Source organism: Bidens hawaiensis, unplaced genomic scaffold, assembly GCF_021521415.1.
Source record: "Bidens hawaiensis isolate Kalapana, Puna unplaced genomic scaffold, B.hawaiensis_p1.1 tig00010601_1, whole genome shotgun sequence".
Taxonomy (NCBI): domain Eukaryota; kingdom Viridiplantae; phylum Streptophyta; class Magnoliopsida; order Asterales; family Asteraceae; genus Bidens; species Bidens hawaiensis.
In genome coordinates, this window is record NW_027491814.1 from 33,550 (window position 1) to 44,961 (window position 11,412).

Here is an 11,412-nt window from a genome sequence, read left to right on the forward strand (position 1 = left end):
GCAACAACAAATTTTAGAAACATCAGATGTGGGAGGCTCGACAACTATAAGGTGAGTTTCATGACCCCTCTTTTTAAACTGTTTTAATGAATACTCAGGGTGAAAAACATGTTTACACACGCGCACACGCGCGCTCGCAACACACACACACACTCACTCACACACACACACACACACACACATATATATATATGAAACACATTAAGATGTGAATTATCTAAGTGCTAAGTGAATTATCTAAGTGCTAACACACAAAAAGGCCCCACAAACACAAGTGATTAACTATGGGCATGTGGCTTGTGAATAGTACTTTCGGTTTGACGAACCCAATTGAATTGGCACGGATGACCATGACGCTATTGCAATTGCACATGACCATGAAGTGTTAGGCATAACCTCTCGGGGCATAACGTGGGTAGTGGAGGCCATGAGATTGACGTGGGTAGCGGAGACCACGTGGTAGAAACGCACTGTCAAGGGTTCATTTGTGGCTTAGTATAATTACATCGCATATGTATTATGATTATTTTGGATATGCTTATTCGATTACGCTTAAAACTTGTGAAACTCACCAAACATTCGTAATTGACCCTTTTTAACATGCTTTTCAAGTATACCGAAATTGGAATGAGATGCTTGTATGCTATATGTTCGAGTTGTGATCAATACTATTGCAGATAGATGCAAGTATGCTAGTTGAAAATAAAACGACTTAAAAGAACTGGCTCATGTTTGTGATACACCTAGTATGTAACTGGAGTTAAAATGATGTAATATGATGTAAATTAGTTTGTTAATGTTTCTTTATAAACAATGTGATTGATATCAGAGGTGTCTGTTGCATTCCAGTTTATGCTTACGCTATTGCTAGTCGGGGTGTGACAAGTGGCAATAATGACGGTTGTGCTACAAGCAGTTGTGACAACGGAGGTGGTTAAAAACATCCAATCAATCAGATAACCAAACCATATTTAACTAACCATTTCATAATAACCCACCGAAATTAACCAAATCATAAATTAAAGGCAAAAAAAACCAAAATCTAATTAAGCCGCTTTTATCAATTAAACACCCTAACAATTTTATTTTTATAGATGGTGACCTTGAATATGTGTAAATAAATCTGGATTTAGAAATTTGATAACAAGTTAAGTTCACCAGTGCAGACAGATAGATCAGTCCATATCCACTGTTACGTGCCTGTCTGTCAAATTCATCGGATTTCCACCGCCCACCGATGGAGTACAGAAGAATCAAAGATCAGGTTCCACTTAAATAACCAACCTACCTCCATCTACTCTCTAACACTACTGTTCGAGTTCATACATATATTCAATATAATAATAATAATAATAATAATGTGATGATATTATTGTAGGATAAGATTGGGGATCCTGTTAATCAAGACGACCTTGAGAGCTTACGTGGCAAACCTCTTTTAGACGGTATTATTATTAGCATAATATAATCTTAATTCATTCATAAATGTTTGTGAAATGTAATTTAGGGTCTGGTTTTGGTATTTGCAGTGCCTCCACCTTATGATAAAACTAAGTGGAAGATGAAGTAAGTCATGGCTTCAATATTGACATATCATTTTTAGGTTATATGTTATGATATTTGTTCTCTTGACTTGACTCTGATAGGTCCATTGTGACGTTAGCCTTGACGTTTCTTACGAGCTCCCAAGCTATACTTATTGTCTGGTCTAAACGAGCCGGACGATATGAGTATAGTGTCACAACAGCTAACTTTTTGGTGAGGAGGAGGAACTTGTGTTTTCATATGTTGTTCTCCAGAAGAATATATACGCTATTGAGCTAGATTATTGTTTTGGAATCAGGTTGAGGCTTTGAAATGTGCACTGTCACTTGTGGCATTGACTAGAATATGGAGAACGGAAGGTGTGACGGATGACAACAGGTATCTTGTGTTTTGCCTAGTTTCATTGCACCATGAAAGTCATACTTGTTGAAACTTCAGTTCAGTTTGATTTGGTTGTCTGTATCGTTCTACATTCTTCAAATCTGTTATGATACAAGATTATTCAAAGATAGCATTTTTCTAATTTTACTGTTCTGATTATGTTTGGCTTGTTTTATCTTTTTGTTAGGCTTTTATCTAGGTACGTCCGATTGTTACATGTTCCTAGTGTTATAGATTTAGCAATTAATTTGTATATACTGCCTGAGCTACACATGTTTCTAAACAAATAGCATTCCACTAAAGTTATAGGATTGGAATAGTCATGGCATTGCAATATATTTTCCCACATGTCCATTCAAATATGAAGTCATTTGCATCTACAGTCACTTGTTGAGGTAATAACTTTAAGCTTTAAATGATAGAAGAAAATTTTTGGTATTCGAGGATATCTTTAGTATGTGAACAGCAGTAGGTTAGCACACAAATATGCAGGGTCCTGAAGTTCATTGCATGTGATTCACATGAATTTGTTGACTTTGTCCTCTTCCTTACACTTGTTCATTCAACCATTCCTTAATCCTTACCTCCGCTTCAATAAACTTAACATCTTCATAGAATTTGAGCATAGTGTCATCAGTTTGCCTCAGAATATTTTAATAATATTAATAACATCTGCATTGTATGCTCCACAAGATTACAAATGATGTGATTCATTGTTTACCCTACCATTGCTTGAAAAAACTTGAAGAATTGCCTCCTTAATTCTGTAATCTGGTGTCAGGTTGAGTACAACAGTGGATGAAGTTAGTGTTTATCCCATTCCTGCAGCACTTTACCTTGTCAAGAATTTGCTTCAGGTTGGTTTTAATTGTTGTTACTTGACATTATAAATTGTTTTTATTTTTACTGTATCTGATACATTTGTGTATTTGGCAGTACTATATCTTTGCGTATGTGGACGCTCCAGGGTATCAGATACTCAAAAACCTGAATATTATCAGTACCGGTGTGTTGTACCGCATAATTCTAAAAAAGAAGTATGTCTTTTTACCTTTAAGGATGAACCATGATCTCTGCTACCATATGACACCTTGTTTATGATCAGGCAGAATGTTAATCTTGTATTACAAGTTTACTACTTACAATAACTTTGCACAGGTTAAGTGAAATCCAGTGGGCTGCTTTCGTCTTACTTTGTGCGGGTTGCACAACAGCACAACTTAATCCTTCGTAAGTTCGATTATCATTATCACAATATTACGAGTTTCATGCTTGTATTGACTGTTATTTTTCACTGTGTTTGACTTGGTCAACAGTTCCGATCACGTTCTTCAGACTCCTTTTCTAGGCTGGATGATGGCCATTGTGAGTCCTTGTCCTTTTCATTGTATTCCTTCATTTTACCAACCAAATATTTTCTTTCAACTAATCATTTATTTGCAGATCATGGCACTTTTAAGTGGTTTTGCTGGAGTGTACACAGAGGTAAAGGATGTGCATTGTTTTATATAAATACATGTAAGGCTCTCGGTGTATACATAACATCCTCAGTTTTACAGGCTATAATAAAAAAACGTCCTTCGAGGAACATAAATGTGCAGAACTTTTGGCTATATGTGTTTGGGATGGTCTTCAACATCATTGCAATATTTGTCCAAGATTTTGATGCTGCTATGAACAAGTATGTTACTTATGCTCTTTACCGTCTCTTTATTTAATGACTTTGTTATCTATCTCTAGCTTTTTCACTTTTGCCCGCGTCTAACTAAAGCCCGACTCTTTTACGCAGGGGATTTTTTCATGGATATTCACCAATTACCGTGCTAATGATCATCAACCATGCACTAAGTGGGATTGCTGTATCGATGGTGATGAAGTATGCTGACAATATTGTGAAGGTAAGGTCTTTTTTATTTGTTCTTAGGGTCAATGTTTTCGTGGATGTACTACATGACCGGTATTGGTCTTTATTGCAGGTTTATTCGACTTCTGTAGCAATGCTGCTAACAGCAGTTGTTTCTGTATTTCTGTTTAATTTTCATCTATCCCTCGCTTTCTTCCTGGGTTCCACGTAAGTTGCTAACACTGTTTGTTTTCTGATTAATGTATTGATTGTTGGTGGTTTATGTAGCTAACACGGGTTAATGTTCACAGTGTCGTTTCAGTTTCCATTTATTTGCATTCTATTGGAAAGCTGCAGAGATGATGATGCCATATTCATTTTGTTTTTTCATACAATCCAGCGTTAAATGCAGTCTTGTAACTTGATCTCAATAGTCATTGTCAGTTTTAGAATATCTTAAATATCGCTTATGATACACACATATACTGTGGATTGTCTGCATGCTTTTGTATGTTTAAATATCATCAAGACATGTTGTAAAGAAAACGTATGAGTAAATCTAGGAAGGTTGAATATTTTTTGAATGCAACCTTTGATGGGTTAGCAGGTAAAGCCTAACCTAAACACGATTTGTGTATTCATGAGTTTGAACTGATGAAACTTGTTAAACCTGAAACGTTTGCTTGTTTCTTGTATCTTTTGCATATTATTACTCTGGAATGTAAAATACAAACTTACACAAATAAGTTTTAAAGAATCTCTTAAAATATTGAACTAATAACTTATTTCTGTTTTACTGTTAAAGTTTCAGAAAAATATATTCAACTTGTTGAAGTTTTAACGTAAAAGTACCCATTAAAATCAAATAAAATGTCAAAATCCAAATTATATTAAACAACCCACAAATTGGCAAATTCAGTTAAACATGTATGTAGGTTCAATTGGACCCCATTACAAGTTAAATTAAACCCGCAAATTTCATATTAGGTTCATGCAACCATGATATATAGCGTGCGATTTGTTTGCAAGAACAGAGTGACATGACAAATTTATTAGTACAAGCATCTCCATGTCATCATTTATAGAGGTGGTTAAAAGTAACAAGAAAGAATAGGTGCAGTCATCCAGCCCCTTGCAAAGAGTCTAATCAACCACTTGAAACATCACTGAACTTGAATACACAATCATATAGCCTCCCACCAAGAAACTGGGCAACTTCTGGATGCTTCACCTAATTGGATGCAACCAACCAGCAGTTGGTTAAAATTTAAAACTACCACTATAAGCATAAAAAAACAGAAAGCAAGTATAAACTGTTGCTAACCATTCCAATCTTGAGAGAATCACATTTAAATTGAGCATACAGGTTTGTCTCTATTCCTCGGCCCTGCCAACAAATTCAATATCAGATAATATTGATATAACAAGTGCTTACGTGAATTTTATAACATTTGTGTGCATCTGTGTATGTTTGGTTAATACTCACCATTCCTTCCAAAACTACTAGGTCAGCATCACTTGCCAGGTAAGCAAGCTCCTGGGACACACTAGAGAGATCAATAACCTGTCATTACAATGAACTAATTATCATACGCAACACTGAACAACTTAAGAGGCACACGATCAAACTGTGTATGAACTATGAAGTAATCAATCTCACTGTCTTACCGGCAAATCGTTACCAGAATTTGCAATCAAAAGATTCTGAGTATCAACACCCATGAGCTGTCCATTTTCATCTTTCAACTGGTAGATTCCATTAACATCAATATTAGCCACATTTGAATAACATGCGATATCAATAGAGTTACAGCTTTAGTACCTTTGATATGATCTCCAGTAGCTCATGATAAGTTACATCATTGATTGATGGTAGGTCATCAGCTGCCAACACAACCTGCATCATGAAATCCAAAATAGCATCATTATTTTCTCTATTTACAAAACAGTCCATAAAGTTTGGGAAACTGGTAAACAGACCATAGACTTTATTAGACTATACGGAGCCGTAGTGTAACAAACAATCAATATATTTTGATTTGTGCGTGTCATCCTTTTGCGCGGTATAAAAGTTTGGGGGGGGGGGGGTAATATTATCTGTATCTTCCCAATTTTATCGGATGTCCCTGAAGGGACATGCTTAATCTATAGATAATTATCCTTTTTGGTTTATTTAGGTATTAAAGGCAAGTTGCTCTTAAGCCTTCATGGAGACATGCATTCCAAAATCCTAGCTGCTCACAATCACCAGTAGAAATCCTGACCGCCAGAACAGAAGGGCCACTCCCAAACCCTAGAAGAAACAACTTGCTCTCTTAAACCCTACGGCTCATAAGAGTCCTAAACTCTAAACAACATGCTCTCTTAAACCCTATGGGCTGCTTTCAAACCTTGGCAGAAGCAACCTACTTTCCTAAACCTTAGCCTCTCACTGCCGATAACTGTCACCACAAGCCGCTTCTAACCATCATCACAATGGCTAATTTTCTTTTACCACAAGCAAGAAAATGACAAACAATTCCCATAAGCTCGCCTTTACCCTATCTTCCATGCCCAGACAAATCATGTGGAAGTTGATTGATAATCAAATTACAAATTCGTTGCGAACTCCTACATTTCTCTCTCTATAATTAAAGCTACAGGTCGTTCACCTTCCTAATTTGTGGGAGCGTATTAAACCAGTTATATATTTAAGGAATAACAACAGTATACAGGTAGCCTTTACTTTATGACAAATTTCATGCAAGATAGGATAGTCTAGAATGCATCTATCAGTAATAAGAGAGTTTATACACAGAGCCTTACATAACCATATGACACACACAACAGTATACAAGTATCCTTTACTTTAAGACACCTTTATTCACCCCTTGGTCAGTGATAAAAGTGAAACCTAGGTATCTTCTGTTGCATATCTAGTCGGTGTTCAAATTTAGTGACCAGAGGTGGTATAAAACTCTGATCAAGCCACTGATGTCTGAACAGGACAATTTTGTCTATTAACAAGGGGGATCGGTGATCATCTATGTTAATAAATTTTCTATTAATTAGTTTTCTTGTTAATCAAGATTACTTGTTGGCTACTTGGCTATGCTAAGGTTTTAGGATTAAGTCCACAAATCCTTTTAATTTTAATATTAAGAGGGTATTAAGGTTAAAGGTTTTTCTTATGCCAAGAAGTTGGTACTTTCGTTGTTTTCTTTTTGATATTAATAAGAACTGATCTGGTCAAATCAATGATGCTGAAGTAAACTGAGTTATAGAGCAGAAAATTATTCAGTTCGACAGCCCACCTGTGTCCCACAATGAAGCAATTCTCTAGCAAAGGGAAATACCGCAATATAACCAAGATAATATCTGCACCAAGTCACTATTTTCTGAATTTACAAAAGTCCATAAAGTTTTGGGAAATTGGTAACAGACCATAGATTTTATTAGACTAGAAGGTATCTACGTATAATATTAAACTCTATATATGGAGCATCTGTGAGTCTGTGTAACCCTATTATACACACAATCAACATATGATCATCCTTTTTGGTTTATTTTGGTATCAAAACCAAGTTGCTCTTGAACCTTTATGAAGACAACATGCTATCCTGCATCCTAGCCGCTCACAACAGCAGCCCTAAAACCTCCAGACAGCAGAGAGCGCTACCCAACTCTAGAAGAAACAACCTCCACTCTTAAACCCTGGAAGCTTACAATAGTCCTAATTCCTAACCCCTGAACAACAAGCTCTCTTTAACACTAGCAAACCTTGCTGCTCACTACCAGTTACTAAAAACCTAGACGTCACCACAAGTCGGTCATGACCATCACAATGGCTAATTTGTTTTAACCACAAGCAAGACAACGCCAAATAACTCCCACAAGCTTGCCTTTAACCTATCTTGTGTGCCTGGACAAAGCATGTGGAAGTTGATTAATGATCAAATTGTTGACATCTTATATAAATTTGTTGCCAACTCCTACATTTCTCTCTTTATGATTCAGGCTATAGGCCGTTCCTCATCCTAGCTTGTTGGAGTGTATTAGACTAGTTATATATTGAAGAATGACACTCTGGAAGACATCTATTAGTAATATCAAATTCTATACATAAAGCAGTAGAGCCCCATGTAACCCTATTGTACACACAAATACAAGTATCCTTTACTTCATGAAAAATTTATTCACCACTTGACAGTGACAAGATGTGACCCTTAGGCATCATATTTTGCATATCTAGTAGGTTTTCAAATCTAGTGTATGGAGGTGGTAGAGAACTCTTTACTAAACTTCGATACCTCCATAGGCAATTTTGTGTATTTACGGGCGCTTAGTGATCACCTTTTACTATTTGATATTGATAAATTTTCTTTTGATTCATTTTCTTGTTAAGCAAGATGACTTGTTGGCTACTTGGGCTATGCTAAGGTTTTAGGGTTACATCCACAAGTCCTTTAATATTAAGACTTAAGAGGGTCTTAAGGTCAAGGGTTTTATTATGCAAGAACTTGAGTCTTACTATTTGTGTTTTATCTTGATTTGTAGGAACTTAAGCTAGGATCACTACTTCTTGACTTGTAGGAACTGTCTTGGCACTGTCTTTGTTTTAAGTTTGATTTTAATAATTACCGGGGCGATGAATTAGAACGTTAATACCTTCAAATTCAACGGCTTTAAAGCATAAATGTGGTTGCATAAGATAAAACTAACAAGAGAAGTAGGAGAAACTGTTTTTCAAAGATTATGGCCCAGACTGAAGAATACATACATAACATGGTCAAATGCTACCTTTCCATTCCTATGCAAAGGGTACATACATAAGATAAAACACAAATAGTGAAGCGTGAAACAGTAAATACATTTTTTTTTGGAGGGATCAGTTTATTAAAACTTAATTATCTGCTAGGGAATCAATAATGCAGAAGCAAACTGAGTTATAGAGCATAAAAGTATTTAGTTTGATAGCCTACCTGTGTTCCACGACGAAGCAATTCTCTAGCGAAGGGCAATATACCCAAGATAATATCTGCACCAGAGTTGTCAACAAATATGACAGCCTGTCATAAATATATGTAAGAGACATTCATAAAGAAGAGATCAATTAAAAGGAACGGCTTGGTTATGGGACGAATCCTGGTGGAACTAACCTTTTTCCAAGGTTTCTTGCTCCATTTTGAAAGGAAAGCATCTAAATCATCAATAACCCAAGGTCGGGGAACAATGTTTTGACAGCTAGCCAAAAATGACATTCCATCCTTAGAGAATAACTCTGCAAGCTTCAAGAATCAGAAAAATGTTACATTGAGCTCGACTTATTCTTAATATAAAAAATCAATTTTCACAGTGTCAGGAGCATGTAATGCATGAGTTACAATTCAATAGATGACTAAATTTTATGTCCGTGTAGAATGGTGGAATAAATAGTTTTATTAGTGAGAAGTATTCGGTTACCGTTGCAGATCCCAGATCAAATATGTTCCCTGCAAATATCCCTCTGACCAAATTCTCCACTCGCTTTGGTTCTTCCTCAATAGCATCATTCAAATTGACAACATCCTTAAACAAGGTAATTGCTTTGGCATTTTCTTCATCCTAGTGCATCAAATCCAAATATTAAAAACCATTTCTATGCTTGAGGCTACTCGAATTATATATGTTATAAAAAAACACACACAGATAATTGTTGAGTGATGACTAGGTAAGGTTAATAATATATCCTCCCTCACCTTAACCTTCTTGAATATGTCTCTGAAACCAACCTCTCTGAGGATAAGCTCACGTATACGACAAAGAAGCTACAATAATATAAATATTAAACCAACAGTATAAATGTTAGTAATAGGATTCATGTAACCCTAAACAACCTTTTAATAAAATTGTAATATTTAGGGTTACATAATAAGTTAGTTAGGTGGTATTGGTGTAATAATAATACTGACTATGCAATCAGGTGTGGGTTTCAGGACCCTTGTTGAAATCCTCTAGTATTTCAGCATACCTTAACAACTGGGGAAAAAGTAAGAACTAATTATTATGAAGAATTAGAAGAATGATTGGTGTACTTGAAAGAAGGAATGGAATTGGCGAAGAGGTTGAGCTCAATGGCTTCTTAGGGTTATCGGAAGGGAACCCTGTAATTGCTGTGTTATCAGCAACGGGAACGGAACCATCTCTCCATATTATTATTCTGTTGTTGTTGCGACGGGGGGTTAAAAATAATGAGTGGCTTTTTGTTTTCATCTATTGCTGGTGTAACTTCTCCTTCAGTCCTTGTACTATGAGATAGATATTGACACTTCATATTCTTGCCCAAGGTATCTCGCTTGGAATATTCAGTCGGCCATATTATATGCTGCTAGGTTGATTTCAAAGATGAGGGATCACTTCATTTTTATTTTTATTTCTATTTCTATTTCTATTTCTATTTCTCACGGTGCTCCATCTCCAAATTAACCAGTACGTTGATTTGTGCTTTTCCTCTTTCTTACTCAAAATTTTATAATCTCCACAACTACACCACTAAGACGATATGAAAAGATGTGTTGATAGATGTATAATGTATTTTTGGTCAATTTCTTTTATTATAACTTTGTGCATTTTGTATAATGGTCTGCCCAATAACTCAAGAGTGTAGTTCAGAACATGCTTTTAGAATGAAAAGCGTGATTGGAGTGTTTGCTCAAGGAGAAGAGTGGTCCTAAGCATGTGCTCATAAACAAAAGTTGTAGCCTGAATTTTGTGTTTTGTAACAACGAGTGGCATGATATGAGCTTTCACTTCAAATTAGAGTATATTGCTTCCGGTATGTGCTCTGGAGTGTAGAGTTTCACTTGATTTTAGATATCACCCATGCATATATTGATTTGACGAGATTGACATGTTAAGATAGCCACCTTTTTATGTTTATAGATGTTGTAAAAGTAGGTCTACAAGGCCGAGTACTCCCCAAGTACTCGCTACAAGGTATGGTGCCGATGAGAGTTTCTTTAACTCTGCCTAGTTATTAAGGAACGATCATATGTGGTCAACTTCAGTCAGAATCATATCTATTTGGTCAATTTCGCCCGATTTTGACTTAAAAAATAAAACATAATTCATATTTATATAATATTAAAACATGAATATCACCTTTTTTTTTAACTAATGATTATCAAATTTTTGAATAATTTAGTATTTAAAGTTGTATTTATCTTATCTATATTGATATTCACTTATTTTATCATAAATATTGATAAACTTTTGATATTTGACATAGATATAATATCTAAAACTTAATTTTCATTATATCTACAATTTCCGAGTACTCCGAGTACACCCAACTCCCCAGTCGGTCGCCTAAGGTCTGCCTAGCGACTTTTGCAACTACATCTTAACACAACATGAAAGAACTTTAGCGCATAAATGTGATATCTTAAATCATAGTTGTTAGCGGGTATCTTTATGTATGATAATAAATTATGTGAAATAGTCCTATGTTCAGATATATGCGAGAGTTTACAATTACACATTTAGCTACATATAGGTCGTTATTACCTTTTGCATAGAATTTGTTAAACATTCACATATTAACCTTACAAATGACATGTCTTTATGATTTCTATTGTCTTGTTCAGACATATTAGTTTACAGACGTATATTATGTATATCATAGT

General features: G+C 35.4%; 1 protein-coding gene and 1 pseudogene across 2 annotated transcripts; one reads left to right on the top strand and one right to left on the bottom strand.

The window, feature by feature from the left end:
* Positions 1 to 1,160: 1,160 nt before the first annotated feature.
* On the top strand, positions 1,161 to 4,350 carry LOC143535764 (CMP-sialic acid transporter 2-like). Its single transcript, XM_077029928.1, has 14 exons — positions 1,161 to 1,264; positions 1,379 to 1,445; positions 1,530 to 1,566; positions 1,647 to 1,758; positions 1,844 to 1,923; positions 2,708 to 2,783; positions 2,863 to 2,963; positions 3,085 to 3,156; positions 3,243 to 3,291; positions 3,370 to 3,411; positions 3,486 to 3,607; positions 3,716 to 3,824; positions 3,903 to 3,997; positions 4,081 to 4,350. Exons 1-14 carry the CDS (start codon positions 1,238 to 1,240, stop codon positions 4,130 to 4,132), a joined length of 1,041 nt encoding a protein of 346 aa, XP_076886043.1. The 5' UTR covers positions 1,161 to 1,237; the 3' UTR covers positions 4,133 to 4,350.
* Positions 4,351 to 4,805: 455 nt separating this feature from the next.
* LOC143535776 (damage-control phosphatase At2g17340-like) lies at positions 4,806 to 10,000 on the bottom strand (annotated as a pseudogene). The gene is made up of 10 exons (XR_013135765.1): positions 9,700 to 10,000; positions 9,487 to 9,555; positions 9,212 to 9,352; positions 8,908 to 9,036; positions 8,731 to 8,817; positions 5,592 to 5,666; positions 5,438 to 5,515; positions 5,256 to 5,333; positions 5,094 to 5,156; positions 4,806 to 5,000 (listed from the first exon to the last, which is right to left on the bottom strand). The product of XR_013135765.1 is annotated as a damage-control phosphatase At2g17340-like (transcript).
* Between the last annotated feature and the right edge of the window lie 1,412 nt (positions 10,001 to 11,412).